We start from the raw sequence: 18,138 nt of genomic DNA, 5'->3' as shown, positions 1-18,138 counted from the left end.
TTGCAAAAATTTAATGAAAAAAGCACATTTTGATAATAAAGATTTTTACTTAGCTTTGCTAGAATACAGAAATTCACCTTTGAACCATAATTTACCTTCGCCTTCACATCTATTATTTGGTAGAGTTATAAAAGGATACATTCCCACGTCACAATCAAAATTAACACCACATTATAATACAAAAGAATATAGAAACACAATGAGAATGGAAAAAGAAAGATCCAAGGAAGCATATAATAATAAGACAAACGACTTAAAAGAATTAAATATTAATGACAAAGTAATAGTGCAGTTGGAAAAAGGAGAGAAATGGAAGCCAGGAGTTATCGTGAAGATTGCAGAACAGCATCCAAAGTCATACATAGTAAAATTAAATGAAAATGATAAATGTTATCTTAGGAATCGAAGATTCCTTCGTAAGTATGATGTAGATAAATTTGACAAACAGTTTAACGATGTCCTGGATTTTTATTTGACTGATTATGGAATACATAATGACAATCATAAAGTTAAACCTAGTAATGACAATGGTAACCATGATAATGACGTTAAACAAAGTTCGAATATATTGGAAAATAATATAAGTGAAAGACCGAAAAGAATGGTACGAAAACCTCAAAAATATAAAGATGTTCAGCCTTTATTATCAGCCTTGTCACAAAATGACTCTTCGGCAAAATGATTGGATGTCTTTTGTCAAAAGTGTACCTTGAGTTTCTTAAGCGTCCCCCAACTCTTAAAAGTCCATGCCTGTCCAAAAATGGATCCAGTCCCAAAATCTTACTTCCTTTATTAATCGTACCGTATTTCGTTAAACACTCTATCTCCTGGCGAAAATCGCCCCACTGGATCAACTTCAAAACAACATCAAATGCATCAGTAACCTCATCAGCAGTTAAAGAAGGTGCGTTTACCTTTATTGATTTATTGCACTTATTCACAAATCTCCTGCACCATGCAATCACTCGTATCAACGTTCTTAAATTCGAAAATTTTTCCAAAACATCAAACCTACTGTCGGAACATAAAAGCGATATCATCGATATCCTTTTCACTTCACACAACTCATTGTCATCAGATATCTTCACTGCAGTATTTGGCCAATTTAGCTCATTCATTTTAAACCAGTGAGGACCAGTAAACCAGGTAGAAAGCTTTAAATTTGATGCTGAGGCACCTCGAGAAAGAATATCAGCAGGGTTATCAGTACCTGCAATATGATTCCACATTTCACACTTTGTAAGTGATTGAATTCTTTGAATTCTATTTGCAACAAAAGGTTTGAATTTCTTATAATCAGATCTTATCCAATAGACAACAATTGAGGAATCAGTCCACAAGCATATTCTAGCAACTCGAGAAGACAATTCTTCAGAAACGACCTTGACCAAAGTAGCAAGTAACACAGCCCCACACAACTCAAGTCTGGGAAGCGTACATTTTTTTAAAGGTGCAACTCTTGATTTTGAACAGAGTAACTCCATTTTGACGTTATCTGAGTGATCCTTAGAACGTAAATAAATCGCAGCACCATACGCCTTTAAACTAGCATCACAAAATCCATGAATCTCCAAAAGAGTACAATTTTGAGCAATCGTGTTGCGAGGAATAGCAATGCTGCTGATTTGTTTTAAATCTTCAGTGAGTTCAGCAAATGCGTTTTGCATTGTTCCCGGTAAAGGATCATCCCAAGCCAAGCTCAACGACCACAAACCCTGCATAAAAAGTTTAGCCTTAACAGTTATCGGACCAACTATGCCCAAGGGGTCAAAGATTCTAGAAATCAATGATAGTGCCATTCTTTTAGTTAGTTTATTATTCGAGTTCAGATGTAAGTTGATTGAGAACTTCAATACGTCTTCTTGCGAATCCCAAACCAAACCCAAAGTCTTTATTTCAGAACTATCTTTAATGAAATGTTTATCGTTCAATTTGCTGTGTCCAGAATCATTCAATAGCTGGGAACAATTACTTCGCCACTTTCTCAGCTCGAAACAACGATTCTCTAGAATATCACTGATTTCAGTTTTGAGTTTTAAAGCTTCAGGCATGTTGTTAGCTCCAAAGGTGATATCATCGACATACATATTTTTCAGTATTAGATCAGAAGCCATTGGATTGACTTCTTTGAATTCAGAAGCGATAGCATTAATGCATCTAGTAGTCAGATAAGTGGCAGGCTTCAAGCCATAAGTAACAGTATTCAATTTAAATATTCCTATTTTGTCATTCATATTTTTTCTCCACAGAATCCTTTGCCACTCTCGTTGCTCTTCACTTACTAATACTTGTCGAAACATCTGCTTCACATCCGCAGACAACACAATATTATATTCTCTAAATCTTAATAGTAAAGCAAATAATTCGCTTTGAATCACTGGACCATTCATTAAGATGTCATTTAGTGACAATCCGTTACTGCTCTTAGCACTAGCATCAAATACTACCCTTATCTTGGTGGTAGAACTGTCCATCTTATGTACTGCATGATGTGGTATATAGTAAGCCTCTCCTTTCAAATCATCTTTAATTGGCATCAGTGTTTCCTCACGCAGTTCATCAACTCTTGACATGTGATCAGCGTCTTCATATTCTTGCAAAAATTGACAATATTCAGTCTTCAGAGTAGGATTTTCCTCTAACCTTCGTTCCAAATTACGAAATCTTTTTATTGCCATGCTAAGACTGTCTCCCAAAACAAAATCATGATCAGTTGGGTATTTAACAATAAATCTACCATCCTTGTTTCTTCGTGTTGAATCTTTAAAACTCTTTTCGCACTCCAACTCCTCCAAACTAAAATCCGTTTCTTCCCCTGCATCATCCATCTCCCACCATTTCTCGACAGAAATCTCTATGTTGTTGACATTGTGAAACGTTTGGTGACATGTTACATGGTTCACCGTGGGCAGTGTTCCGGTGACTAACCATCCGAAGTGAGATTCTCTCAATGTAATCGTATCTAATTTAATCTGCCCGTCCAGAATTAACTCATAAAATATCTGTGCACCCAATAAAATGTCTATCTTTTTCAACACAAATTTAACCTCCTTGCCTCATCTCTTCTTTTATATATGTTAAATGCCAGAAAATCTTTACATTTGAAAATAGTATGATCCCTTTCACAGTAGTAACAGCACAACTTTCTCGCATTCGATAGATGCGTAGTAGCAGTTTTATAATTTTTATTGTTAATATTTTTATTCTGTTGATCTGATTTGCTCGTTATGGTCTCTAGCAACAAACATCTTTGTTTCAAAAAGTTATCCAATTCAGATAAGATAGGTACACTTCTAGAATTTGTCTCAGTTTCCCAACATTTTCGTGTTACGTTATCAAATTTAGATATAATTAAGTATATCAACAATGTTCCCCAGGAATCCACAGGTTCACCAAGTGCTTTAAGAGCTCGGAAATGTTTCAGATATGTGTCATACAACCTCCTCAACAGAATACTATCTTCTTTATGCAGTGTTGGTATATCGACAATTGATTTTACATGTGCGAGAATAGAAAGTTTTTTATTATCAAAGCGATCACACAGAATCTGCCAAGCAACATCAAACCCATCATTCGACACTTGGATTGACTGGATAGTTTTAGCAGCCTTACCAATTAAACACCCTTGTAAATATCTAAACCTTTGAACCTTGCTCAATTTTGGATTTTGCCCTACCGTGGCCTCAAATGTGTCCTTAAAACTTTGCCAGTTTTCATATGAACCATCATACGTTTGCAAATTCAAGGTTGGTAGTCGTATAAAATCATCAGTAATGGCATTTGTTGCAGACTCCGAAATCCTGGTATCCAATTCAGTAGTAATATTCTCCCTTTCCAAGAGCCTTTCACATTCGGACATTATTCGATAAAACCTTTCTTCGAATGCTACACGATCTTGTTCGTAATTCGAGTCACCATCAATCAATTCAATCTTCAACTGTACTTCCTCAAACTCATTCAGCAATAGTTGAGCTCTTGCTTGTCTTGCTTTTAATTCACCCATAGAACCATTATTTTCTATGAATTTTGCTACATAGTTCTCAAATCTAGTCAATGCAGATTTTGTGACCGAGCGAGTTCTAATTAAACCGTTCAAATCAGCCATCGTAAATCGTAATCAAAAGGTTAGGAACAGGGATCAGATAAAAACAAAGAGGATTCAGCACTCACTTACTCGTTTTTAAAAATTCTTGTCGTCAAAATGGTGGATTCAGCCGTGTCACGCCCAACGTGGATTTTTTCTTAATTTTCAGTTTTTTCGATCAGTTTACCGATATATCCGGCTTCTCGAAGGACCATTTATGTTTATATTTCTTTATTAACCTTTATTCATTTTAAAACATCATCACATTCTTTCTATTATACTTTAAAATAAAACAATCTTTTTTCACTACTGTTCTCAACGACTTCTTCTGGACTTCTTCTTTTCTTGCTGTCATCCAATCGTGTTCACTGCTTTATCGACTCAACGGCCGATAATTACAGATTTCCAATAGGTGGTATTTCGTTGCAGATTTCTCCAGATAGAAAAAAAAGGGAGATGTATATTATAAATCTTAATGTTAGTGGCGACCTCTAGTGACAGTTTAGTTGTAACATGTATGAGAGCCACATGCAAGTGGGAGTCGTTGTAAGAACACGATCGAATAAAGGCGTTTGAACCTACGCAATAGTTTGATTAAACATACAACATGTACGAAGACTTAAAAGAAGTTTTAATTACACACTATAGTCCAAAAAGGTTAGTTATAGCCGAAAGATATAAATTTTATTCCGCATCGCAATCTTGTGAAGAAGATGTAAGGTCATTTTGTGTTAAATTGAAAAATTTTGCAAAACATTGCTCTTTCGGAGGATTTTTGAAAGAAGCATTGAGAGATCGTTTCGTCTGCGGTCTGAAAATATTAAACGGAAGTTACTAACGGAAGAGAATTTGACATTCGATAAAGCTTTTCAGTTTGCTGTCAGCATGGAGTCAGCACAAGTACAAATGAGAGTCATGGGAGCTGAAACAATAAATAAAATACGGCCAAAAAAAGTATGGAAGGATTCAAAGTTTGTTAATAAAAAAAAATGAGCATAAACAACCGGAGAAGAAACCGCAGTGTAAACGATGTCTGCGTGTCCACCAAGATAACCGCAAGTGTCCAGCAATAGGATGGAAATATTATTCATGCCAACAAATGGGACACACTGCAAGGTCTCCAATGTGCAAAAATAAAGTCTATAACATCAAAGAAAATGAAGAGCAAGAAGTAGAAGCAGATTCTCAAGATGATAATGTAGAGATAGGGAAGTTAGAAAAAATAGACATAGTGGGTGAGATAAATAATTTACAAAATAAAAGTAATGAAAGTCTTAGAGTATTAGTAAAGATAGAAAATAAATATGTAAAAATGGAAGTAGATTCGGGTGCATGTTATTCAGTTATACATGTATTAGTGTAACGGTTCCGTTTGGGGTTATTCAATTTCTTAGATTTCGTTCTTTAAATCGTTATTTTCCGTATTCATATTCTAATAGTTCGCGCCTTTTTTAGTGGAGTTGTTGCGTGCTTCTTTTTGATTGGTCGGATGAATGCGGAACATTAAATTTCCGGTCGCGATTTGGGAGAGACGAGAAAGAGTCGTGGTCTCGAGAAGATCTTGTCTCACTGTCGTTAGTGGTTCAGTTAAGTTTCAGAATGGTTTAGTCCTTTTGAAGAATCAATCATTGAGTTTGGTTGTTACTGGGATTGTTCTTCGACCATTTGATGGGATTTGTGGACTTCCGTATCTATTATTAGTCGATAAATTTCGACGTCGCATTTGCGGATATAAAACTGGATCACGTGCGTTAACAGCGACGCCATCATCGTTTCAACGAAGGTTATTTTATTGGAGGCGTTTACGGTAGTTTTGGTCCTCCGTGGAATGTCTTAATCGTGTTGAACGATTATCAACCCACCAATCGACGAGATCATCTTCCCCTTGGTAAAGAATTTTAGTGGAAGAATTTTTAGAACGTCATCTTGAAACTGCGCCATCGAAAGTCGTTTGAAAGTCATTTGAAATCTGTTGATGACAGATTTGGGTCATCCATAACCTCAATATTTTGGTACCTTTGTTATCTGTTTGGAGAAGATTATTCTGAATTGGATTGGAATTGGAACCGTGGGATGCTGTTTGGGCCCGTAGAAGATTAAGGCTAAGTTGTATTTTTTCGTTTTATGTGAACATCAACTTTATTATTTTTTTGTATAAAATCTGAATTTTGATCAGAGAAGTTAGAGTTACTCAACTTCTAAAATCTGATATATATTAATTGTTAACTTTTTTGTTGTCTTGACAATTCAAAGTATTTTTTTTATTATTTACATTTTTGTAAGGGTAATTGCATTTGGGGTTATAATTCTTTTTTTTATCGATTATTTTTGATATCCCCTTACTGTTCAAATTGGCCAATCTGAAAAGTTTTCGCGATAATGTTTTTTTGTTCATTTATTCTAAATAAAGTTAGGATCGTAATTGTGTAACTTACGATACAGGGGGGTGCTATATTTTCTTTTTTTGTATGCGATTACAGCAACATTTTGGTTAAGTTGTATAAACTTTATTCTTATAATTTGAGAACTTTGTTCCAATTGTCATTACATATTTTTCATATACCCACGTATATTTACATGTGTATACATGAATGTTCTTTTACGATTACATATAATATAGATACTCTTTCTTCAGTTCCAAATGTGGTTGTTGGTTATTTGTTCTCATTCCTTTCTGTAACTCTAAGTTCGGACTTGATTAGGGTGTGGTCAAGTACGTTCGTAAAGGTTTTATATAAGTCCGTGGCGCCCATTAACATCTTTGAATATTACTTTAAATCCACGCCGTCTCCACAAAGGCTGGCTGAGGTAAGTAAACCTTTACGTAACCTTGACATCGTCTGGTGTTTTGTTTGCCCTTTTGCTTGTTTAAAAAGAAGTGCCACATTAGATTATAAGGAACTATTTAGTAAGATTTCATTAAAACCAGTCTTTTTCAAATTACGTGTCGTAACAGGTGATAGTATGTCTATCAGTGGTAAATTAAATGTCAATATCAGCTTTAATAACAAAAATTTTAACTTAGACCTCATAGTATTAGAAAGTAAAAATAAATTTACACCATTGCTAGGTCGAAATTGGTTAAATGTGTTTAACCCTACTTGGAAAAATATTCTAAATCACATTAAACGAAATGAGTGTGAATCTGATTCATTGCGCAGTCAGTATATTCTTGAAATAAAAAATAAATTTCCAGAAGTATTTGATGAAAACTCAAAAAGTGCAATTAAAGACTTTAAAGCAGAAATTGCTCTTAAAGAGAATTTCAATCCTATTTTTCACAGAGCTTATGATATGCCTTATGCACTAAAAGAAAGAGTAGAAAACGAACTAGAGGAAATGGTTCAACAGGGCATACTAACGAAAGTAAATACAAGTTCATGCGCAAGTCCTATAATAGCAGTTCCAAAGAAAAATTCTATAAATCCGCGTATTTGTGTAGATTTAAAAAAAACAATCAATAAGTATATTGAATGTGATCATTGTGTTTTGCCTAAACCTGAAGATATATTTTCTAGCCTGAGTGGAAACAAGGTTTTTACGGTAATTGATTTAAAAGGAGCTTACTAGCAGTTAGAAATTGGTGAAAGATCAAAAGAGTTATTTACAATAAACACCCATAAGGGATTATTTAGATTTAACAGATTAACCTACGGCGTTAGCTCAGCACCAGGTATTTTTCAAACTATTATGGAGGCAATTTTGATAAATATTAATAAAACTAAATGTTACTTAGATGATATACTAGTTTATGGAGCTGACTTGGAGGAGTGTCACCGAAATGTACTAACAGTTATAAGTCGTTTGAGTGAATATCACGTGAAAGTGAATCCATCTAAATGTAAATTTTATGAAAACCAGGTTGAGTTTTTGGGTCATTTGATTGATCGAGAAGGTGTCCATCTAACAAAGGAAAAAACAAAGGCAATTGAGGACGCACCTTCGCCAACAAATTTGACACAATTGAAATCTTTTTTGGGATTATTAAATTACTATGGAAAGTTTATTTCAATGTTATCAACAGAGTTAAAAATGTTGTATGACCTTTGTAAAATTGAAGTTCAATTTAAATGGACAGAAAAACACGAAAGTGCATTTCGAAAAAGTAAAAAATTATTACTATCAAATAATGTTTTGACGTATTTTAACCCAAACTTACCAATTTATGTAACGTGTGATGCTAGTGGATACGGACTTGGAGCGGTTCTCAGTCACAAAGTAAAAGGGGAGGATAAACCAATTCTATTTCAATCATGTACATTATCTCCAGCAGAACAACGCTACAGTAATTTAGAACGAGAGGCTTTAGCAATCATTTTTGCCTTGAAGAAATTTCATAAGTACATTTATGGAAGAAGTTTTACACTAATAACGGATCACAAACCTTTAGAATTTATATTTGGCAAAAATAAGGGTATTCCAGCAACAGCATCAGCCAGAATAACACGTTGGGCAGTAACATTGTCAGCTTATAATTATAATATTCAATACAAAAAAGGATCATCTATATCAAATGCTGATGGTTTGTCACGTAATCCAATAACAAGTATAACGGAAATTCCAGAGTCTATATATTCTTTTAGTTTAGTAGATAATATACCAATAGAAGCGGCAGATATTGCGAAAGCTACAAAAAGAGATCCAATACTTCTTAAAGCAATAGATTATACTTTATCAGGATGGCCAAACTCTATAACCGATGAAAATTTAAAACCATATTTTAAAAGAAAACATGAGATGTCCGTTGAGAAAAATTGTTTATTGGTAGGAAACAAAACGATCATACCAAAAAATTTACAGAGAGATATTCTAAACCTATTTCATGAACAGCATTTGGGAATTGTGAGATCAGAAATGTTAATACGAGGGTATTGTTGGTGGCCTAATATGAACAATGACGTAGAAAATCATATAAGTACTTGTACTGTTTGTGAAGAAACGCAAAATTTTTGTACGGGATGCTTGATACCATGGCCAAAAACCACGAACAACTTTCAAAGAGTCAATATAGATTTTTTTCATAAATATTCATACACTTTTTTGATAATAGTTGATAATAAATCAAAATGGATAGAAGTCAAACTTATGGACGGAGGAACTAGTACCAGGCAACTTATTATAAAATTAAAGGAGTTTTTTTCAATTTTTGGTATTCCGGTAGAATTAGTTTCTGATAATGGTCCACCTTTTAACTCAGAAGAGTTTACAAAGTTTTGTCAAATAAATGGAATCAAACCTGTTAAATCCCCACCGTACCATCCACAGAGTAATGGAATAGCGGAACGAGCTGTACAAACTATAAAAAAAGGTTTAGAGAGAGCGTTACATTTTGAAAGAGAAAGGGAAATAACAAAAATAATGATTTTGTCTAAATTGTTAAACTATTTGTTTACATATAGAAATACACCTTCATCAGTAACAGGAGTAAGTCCAGCAGAGCATGTATTTAAATTAAAACCTCGAACTCGTTTTGACTTATTAAAACCTAATGATCAGCACTCTGTTAGAGTAAAACCAGATTTTGAATACACTAGAAATGTTAGACTATATTCAGTGAACGAACCTGTTTATATAAAAAACAAAGAATTAAAAATTTGGCAAAAAGGTAAAATTGTAAAAATAATTAGTTACGCAACTTATTTAGTTCAGATTAATGATAGTATTAAGTTTGTTCATGCTAATGATATTAAACAGGATAAGACTAATAAGGAATCTAAGGATATTGTTAACGATAGCATAAGTAACTCTAGTAATAGTGATTTGATTAGGAATTCTGTTGTAACACCAGAATCTGTACCACCTAGTAATGATTGTAGTAAAAGTAGTGCAATTGTTGACAATCCGTCCGAAGATATTGTTCAACCAACAAATGTGCAATCGACTGAAGGTAATAGTAGAGAACTTGAAACGCAAACTACAAGTTTAAATACACGACGTACACCTGATTCAAATAAAGCAGTATCTACTCGTTCAGGTCGTATATCGAAACCTCCGATATAAGACTAAATTTGTAATCTTAGTTAGGTAGGGAGAGAATGTAGTATAGTAGACATAATGTTTGTAATAACAACTAAAAGAGGGCGCTACGCTCTTACCGAACATTAACCAAAAAAGAACTTGTCAGGTCATGTCTGTAAATGGCGGTAACTAAAATCTTAGAATAAGTTTAAGCTAAGAATGTACGTTGATTTACACTTAATAAAATATTTATTAAATATCCAGTGTTGTGTTACAAGAATATATAACATATATATATGTCCATCACAAGAAAGTTGTGAAAACATATCCGCTGATGTGTTCGATCACGATTATACAGGGTGTCCCGCAACGATTGTACAAAACTGCATCAGCGTATTCTATGATCAAAAATGAACAAAAAAAGCCTAATAAACATAGGTCCGAAAATGGACCATTTTCGAGATATTCAAAGATTTAGTTTCATAAGTTGATATTGTTAACATCATGAATTTAAATTTGTTTTTATAATAATTAAGTCGTTACTATGATTACGATAAGTTGTCTAATCAAAAAAAATAAGAATACTTCACGAAATTATTATTTTACTATTTAATTTAATTGTAATCTTGATGGGGATGAACACCACCGCCACCAACGTAATATTAGAGGAAGAAAGGGGTACCCGCCACCAACGTTATGCGGACGGGAAAAGATAGAAGTACGGTAGCGTGTACTTGCAGAAAAAGAGAAAAAAATTATAGAAGATTTTTAAGATGCTGCCACCAGGCAAGTTACGTACTTGGCCGAACGGTTTAAGAAGTTAATGAGTAAAAGGAGGGAGGATCGTAGCCCTTGTGTTGAAATTGAAATAATACGAACAAGAATTTATATAAAAAAAATATTAATATATTAAATTAAGGAAATTAAAACATATAAAAAAAAATAGAAAAATAAATTAACCAACAAAAATTAAGTTAAAATATTAAAGAAGAAAAACGAAAACTAATTGAACAAATTTTAGATAACGGAACGTTAACTATGGATACAAACACTAGCGATGATTATGAGTTTCAAGAACAATAGTAATTAATTATGCTTACTTATTCTACGCCACGACGACGCTCTTCCACCAGGATTCGAACGCTTCAGGAACTGGCTTCAAGGCACAATTTTGATCTGAGGATTCGATTTCTCTAGCAAATTACCCAGCACAAACCACCAGCGTATTTAGAAGCCTTTCCGAATTTAGTATTGAGAATTTAAATTAAAAATAAAATGAAATGGAGCGAACTCAAGGGGAAGACTGTAGCTTCTATCTACCTTGGTAGTTGGTACTCGACTCCCCGAGTCGAACTCGGTGGCGCATCAACGCCTCACCCGACAACGCTGACTTAAGCAAAATAATTATACAAAATGCAATTTAATATACAGGGCGGTTTGTTACATAATAAAACTATTAAGTATGGCTCCTATTAATTACTCCAAGGAAGAGATGGCGGATATGGTGTATTGTTACGGACTATCTGATGGAAATGCGTCGTTAGCAGCTCGTCATTACGCGCAAAGTTTCGCGAACAGACGATTGCCTAATAGTCACACCTTTAGCAGACTATTTCTCAGATTAAAAGAAACGGGAAGCGTAACCCACAGCTATTCCACGGAGAGACATTACACAAGGCCAGTGGAATTAGAAGAAGCAGTTTTGAGAAGAGTCGATGAAAATGCTTCAACTAGCATTAGAAGAATTTCTGCACAAGAAAACATTAACAAAACAACCGTTCACCGCATTTTAAGGGAGCAGTTGCTTTATTCTTATCATTACAACACCGTTCAAGCTCTAACAGAAAATGATGGCGAAAAAAGAGAGATTTTTTATAGGTGGGCCATACAGGAAGAGCTAGTAAACGTCGACTTTCCCATAAACATTGTATTTACGGATGAAGCAACATTTACTCAAAGCGAAAATTTTAATATTCATAATGCGCACGTTTGGAGCGATGAAAATCCCCATGCAATACTAGAAACTCATCATCAGTGGCGATTCAGTGTTAATGTATGGGCTGGAGTTATAGGTGATCAGTTATTAGGTCCATTTTTTCTTCCAAAGAGATTGACAGCCGATGCCTACATACATTTTTATATATTAGTATTAGTTATCTTAATATTATCTTATTATTTATTAAACTTTATCTTAACCATCGTAACCATGGTAATCATATAATTACTGCATCTAAATCGTTAGAATTAATGATGTTTACAATAGGTCAGCTTATGAAACTAAAACTTTGAATATCTCGAAATTGGTCCATTTTCGGACCTATGTTTATTAGACTTTTCTTGTCTGTTTTCGATCAGAGAATATGCTGATGCAGTATTGTACAATCGTTGCAGGACAGCCTGTATAAATACAATGTGGAAATTTAATTACTACGTAGAAAATGTTATAGAATACATCAGCGCATTTGTTGTTAAAAAAATTTTATCGTTAAATATGTGCACTTTCTGTAAAAATTATTTAGTATCCAGTGAAAAAAATTGTTTATTAATTAATTTAAAAAATGAGGGAAAACTAATTTATCCCTCAAAAGATGTTATTACAATTTGTCAAATTGCCGAAAGGGTTTATAGAAAGAACATAAGTAAAATATTCAGCACCAATATTAACCGTTTGAGTGCGGAGGTTATATGCCAAAACAGCGGGAAGCGTGATAGCACTCGTCTTGTTTTACGAGAGAGTAACTGCGCTCCTATTAGTTTTCTCAGTTTGGTGTAAAGTTGGTTGCACTAGCGAGACATACGATTTCTTGGATTACAGGTAAAGGCGCGTTTTCCTCCACGGTCGCTAGTCGCTCGACTACGACTGAGTAGCTACAACTCATTCGCTATTACTCATACAATGCTTATCAATATGTTTGTTTTCCTAGCGACGACTCGGTCGCTAGTCGCCGGCGACGATTGAGTAGCTACGACTTATTCGCTGACGAATTTGTGTTTATTGTGTGTTTTCCTAGACTCACGACAAGACGTATAAAAATGAACGTATGTCAAAGAAATGTAATAAAAATGTTGTTAAATTATCAAGAAGAAGAGGAAAATTTACTCCTTTCTTTAGTTTTGGAAAGTGGAAAGAAAAGGAAAAAGATATTACCCATGTTTAAAACCGAAGATTAGAAGGATATCAATTAATATTAGTGAAAAATCATTTAATAGACAACGAAATAAAGTTTAAAGAATTTTTTCGTATAACTCGTAATCAATTTAGTTATATATTGGAGCTCATCCAAGACGATATTACAATTAAACCTTAGAACCGCGTCAAGCATCCCATAACACCAGGGGAAAAATTAGCATTAACACTAAGGTAAAATAAATTTTCTTTATTACAGAACAAAATATTTTATTAACTATGTGAAAAAGAATTAAACAAATTTGCTATGTCAGCATTGGGCTGTGTATCCTGACACTGGTCTACATTATGTACATTTTGCTGCTCCCAATTTGAAGGAGACGGCAACGGTGTTGTACTGGTGCTAGAGTACACATATGGGCTATCATAGCTCAGCTGTGGTGGTACTGAGCGCAGTAAATTCACTTCTGCGTCCGATACTATTTGATATAGTTTTCTTTTTATTTGTGCTCTTAACAGAGGCGGAAATTGTTTTACAGTCAAGACCAAGCTTTTAAAGAAGGTGTCAGTTTCATCGTCAGGTGTAGCTTGAGCCATATTCATCTGCGATATTATTGCGGCTCTTTCCAACCGGTTTTTTTTAATGCTGATAAAACCTCGCCTGCAAAAGTTGGCTTTCTTTTTTGTTGCTTAGACTCACTGCATCCTGACGATATTGTTTCGTTTAAAGCTGGCGTAGGCCTTTCGTCACACAAATTTTCTATATCTACTTCATCTTTATCCTTATCATTTTCTGTTGTATTTAATACCATAACAGTTTCTTCGGTGCCACCACTTTGCATGTCGTTATTTGATGTTTGCATACTGTTATTTGTTAACGCCCTACAACAGTAAAGATTAATTATTTTGTTTTCATAATCTATATCAGTCAAAAGTAAAAGCTATACAATATAAAAGTGTGTAATGTAAGTGTACGTGATGCACAGTATGTGAGAGTTTAGTATTGATCTTTTTGAATATTTGTTCAGTACGACATATGGTTACCTTCTTTGGCGTTTGACACTATCTAAAAATGATAGTTGTTCCAAAATTGGCTTTCGTTTATTGCTTTTAGAAGCAGCACTTCCTGTTGGCATTTTTGTATTTTTTTTTGTGTTTGAAATAATTATCTCGAAGATTCTTCCATCTCTTCTTACAATACGCAACTTAAACGAAATTAATATTTTATTACAATTTAACAATTTTGTTTTTTACAGGTTTCTTGCAACAGGGGAATCTTACAGATCCTTATCATTTGCATATCGAATATCCCACAGCTACATTAGCGTGTTTATACCAATCGTGTTACAAACTATATGTAAGAAACTAATGCCAATTTTACTTCCACCACCTTCAGAAATGGATTTGAAACAAAAGGCAGAAGAGTTTTGGAATCGTTGGAACTTTCCCAACGTTATAGCTGGCACTGACGGAAAACACGTGCGAGTTATGGCTCCAGATAACAGCGACTCACTTTTTTTTTATTATAAAAACTATTTTTCCATAGTGCTGTTGGCTCTTGTTGATGCTAATTACAAGTTCCTATACGTAGACATTGGATCATACGGAAAAGAAGGTGACGCAGGAATTTTTGCCAAATCTAAGATTGGGAAACAAATTTAGGGCGATAAATTCAATTTCCCCCTACCTGCGTTACTTCCCCGTTCCAAAAACACTATTCTACCGTATGTGATTCTTGGATATGATGCATTTAAGTTAGATAAACATGTAATGAAACCTTACCCAAAAAAGCAAATTTTCGAGGATCCAAAGAAAACAGTTTTTAATTACCGACTGTCTCGGGCTAGAAGGGTCACAGAAAATGCTTTTGGTATACTTTGTCATGTATTTAGAATATTCTTTTCTCCTATAAATGGGAAACCCACTACTGTTGATCTGATTGTTCTTACCTGTTGTTTTCTACATAACATGTTGCGTACCGAATACATACTAAATAATAGGGATGTTCCGAAGCTTCGGTCTTGCTTCGGTATTCGGCCGATTCGGCCTCTTTATAAAATATTCGGCCTTCGGCCGAAGCAGCCATTGTATTCGGTATTCGGCCGGCCGAAGCGGTATAAAGGTAGCATAGGCGCGCTTTTCCAGCTCGCGCATGCCAATGAAAACGTGTTAAGACCAGTAAGAGCATGGGCGGTTATAAGCGTTAGAACGGTTAGAAGTTTAAAGTGTGCGGTAACGTGTCGGTAACTGACGTGTTGATTGTTGTATTGCGTTCTTTTCGTTTTATATTTTAAACCGATTATGGTATTTTACTTTGACCTCTCATTTCGAATTTGGTTATAGAAGAATAAACTTTAAAGGTGCGTTTCCAGGGTCCGTTCAGATTTAAACGCTAAACACGCCAAGGCGGCGTCCAAACGCCCAAAATTGTTCATAAACCGTTTGTTTCGGGTAAACGACCTCGTGACGTGAATCATGAGTGACATAAACAAAAAAAGTGACGTTTGGACATTTTTTGATAAATGTGAAGACTTGAAATTTGCAAAGTGTAAATTGTGTCAACAAGAAATATCACGGGGTGGCACTGGAAAATATGCTAGTACAACATCAATGATTAATCATGTAAAACGAAAGCACGCTGAAGAATTTGAAAAAAGAAAGCGTCTATTATCAGAATCAGAACAAAACAAAACTAATCCAGAGAATGATTTAAATATTGTTCAAAAGAAACAAGAAACATTAACAGAATTTATTAACAAATCTAAACAGTGGGACATAAATGACAAACGGTCAAAAAAAATGCATTATGCTATAGGTGAAATGATTGCATTAGATAATATGCCTTATTTATGTGTAGAAAATACAGGATTTACTAGATTAATGAATAAAATTTGCCCGCAGTACAAGGTGCCCAGAAGAAAATATTTTTCAGAAACCATCATCCCAGATATTTATGACAGATTAGTAGAAGCTATTAAAAAAAAGATTGATGGTGTTCAATATCTGTCCGTGACATCTGATATCTGGACTTGCTCTCATACAAATGAATCTTTTATTAGTTTTACGGCTCATTGGCTTAATACAAATTTTGGTTTTAATCATGTACTTTTAAACTGTAAACATTTTCCTGAGAGTCATACTGCTGAAAATATTAAACAAATGTTTCTCGATATGTTGCAAATGTGGAATTTAGACATTTCACAGGTCCATGTCATTGTTCGAGACAATGGCGCCAACATTGTTAAAGCCTGTAATGACGCCAAACTCGTTGGAGTGCCTTGTTTCATACATACTCTACAATTAGTGATAATACATGCTATTAAAACACAACGATCTATAGTGGATTTAATAGCAGTGTGTCGAAAAATTGTTGGACATTTTAATCATTCCCCAGCCGCATGCTCCAAATTGAAAGATATTCAAACCGAATTAAATGTTGATCATAAAAAATTAGTGCAAGATGTTACTACTAGGTGGAATTCTAGTTTCTACATGCTGCAACGAATACTAGAGCAAAAGAGGGTATTGAATATCTATGCAGCAGATAATGATATTGTGACGTTAAATACAAATCAATGGTCCTTAATTCAACCGTTGTTAGATTTATTGGAACCATTTGAGGAGATTACAAAGGTTATGAGTTCAAATGTAGCTTTTATTTCGGAAGTTATTCCAACAATAACAACGTTGAAAGTTTATTTATCTAAAGAAGACGAAAATCTGTTTCACGGAGTTGGAACAATGAAAAATTGTATTTATGATGAAATAAACAGAAGATTTGATAGTTTGTTAAATAATAAATTTTATATTATTGCTACAATATTGGACCCACGATTTAAAATGACGTTTTTTGAATCGAACAAAATAGATTATTTTAAATATATATTGACCAGTGAATATTCTCAATCTGAGTCTGAACCAATAATTAACGAAAATTATACTCCTGAGACAAAAATTAGAAGACTCGATGACACTATTAGTAATGAAACAAATAAAAGTAAACTATGGCAGTGTTTTGATGAGATTGTCTCTTCAAGAGATTCTTTACCAAAGCCATCTGAAAATATAAAAGTAAAGAGCATTGACGAAGAATTAAACTTATATTTAAATATGGATAAGCTAATTAGAACGGACGATCCTCTTGTTTGGTGGAAAGCATGGAAAACCACTTTTCCTATATTAACAGAAATTGCAAGAAAATTTTTATCGGCCCCTGCTGCTAGCGTATACAGTGAAAGAGTTTTTTCTGAAGCCGGTAATATTTATGACCAAACTAGAAGCAGATTACTGCCAAGAAATGCAGAAAAATTATTGTTTATCCACCACAATCTGCACAAAGTTAATTTTGAATATTAGTGCCTATAACTTTGCAGGTATGTAATTGTTATTAATTATTAATTTAGTATGAAGCTAGTAAATACCTAATTTCATCATCTGTCAGTTTAACATCACTTAGTTAGCTCGTAAAGCATTATTCCTAAACCAAAAAACCTTGTTTCTTGCAATTCATTCATTGTGTTAAAAATTTTAACTTAAAATTAAAAAAAAAATAATTCGTTTCAGGTGTAGAGGAACGTGAGTTATGACGGAAGCCTCAGCCCCCTACATAATATGCTTTCTTATACATTTTTACTTATTACTTACATACATATATGTATATTATACTTATATGTTATATTTCATTTTTTCAATATATGTTTTATGTTTTATTTAATTATTATTTATAATTTAAATTACTTCAGTACTAATAAGTATCTACATATTTTATTTAATTTTAAACATTTAACAACATTCATGCATTTACTTAATAACAACTTCATGAAAAACACTGGACTTTTGTGAGTTTAAAATAATTGCAACACCTACTTATAAGAATAACGTTTTACGTTTTAATAATGCATTTTTTCGAATTTGAAATTTTGATTGATGCTTCGGCCGAATATTCGGTGCTCCGGCCAAATTACAAGCC

At 33.9% G+C, this 18,138-nt stretch overlaps 2 protein-coding genes across 2 annotated transcripts; one reads left to right on the top strand and one right to left on the bottom strand.

Annotated features, from left to right (window-relative positions):
• Positions 1 to 718: 718 nt before the first annotated feature.
• On the bottom strand, positions 719 to 4,105 carry LOC139431378 (uncharacterized). Its single transcript, XM_071199036.1, has 3 exons — positions 3,677 to 4,105; positions 785 to 3,002; positions 719 to 735 (listed from the first exon to the last, which is right to left on the bottom strand). Exons 1-3 carry the CDS (start codon positions 4,103 to 4,105, stop codon positions 719 to 721), a joined length of 2,664 nt encoding a protein of 887 aa, XP_071055137.1.
• Positions 4,106 to 15,481: 11,376 nt separating this feature from the next.
• LOC139431102 (zinc finger BED domain-containing protein 4-like) lies at positions 15,482 to 17,826 on the top strand. Its single transcript, XM_071198688.1, has 2 exons — positions 15,482 to 17,542; positions 17,733 to 17,826. The coding sequence occupies exon 1, from the start codon at positions 15,645 to 15,647 to the stop codon at positions 17,523 to 17,525; it is 1,881 nt and encodes a 626-aa protein (XP_071054789.1). The 5' UTR covers positions 15,482 to 15,644; the 3' UTR covers positions 17,526 to 17,542; positions 17,733 to 17,826.
• Positions 17,827 to 18,138: the final 312 nt, after the last annotated feature.

Source organism: Onthophagus taurus, chromosome 8 (assembly GCF_036711975.1).
Source record: "Onthophagus taurus isolate NC chromosome 8, IU_Otau_3.0, whole genome shotgun sequence".
Classification (NCBI taxonomy): Eukaryota; Metazoa; Arthropoda; class Insecta; order Coleoptera; family Scarabaeidae; genus Onthophagus; species Onthophagus taurus.
The sequence above is the reverse complement of the archived record's forward strand: the minus strand, read 5'-3'. Positions and strand labels throughout refer to the sequence as shown.

Coding starts and splice junctions, on each gene's coding strand:
- LOC139431378 (XM_071199036.1), bottom strand. CDS start 4,105: ATGGCTGATTTGAACGGTTTAATTAGAACTCGCTCGGTCACAAAATCT. Junction 3,003..3,676: donor AGGACACATTTGAGGCCACG/GTAGGGCAAAAT, acceptor TTGGGTGCACAG/ATATTTTATGAGTTAATTCT.
- LOC139431102 (XM_071198688.1), top strand. CDS start 15,645: ATGAGTGACATAAACAAAAAAAGTGACGTTTGGACATTTTTTGATAAA.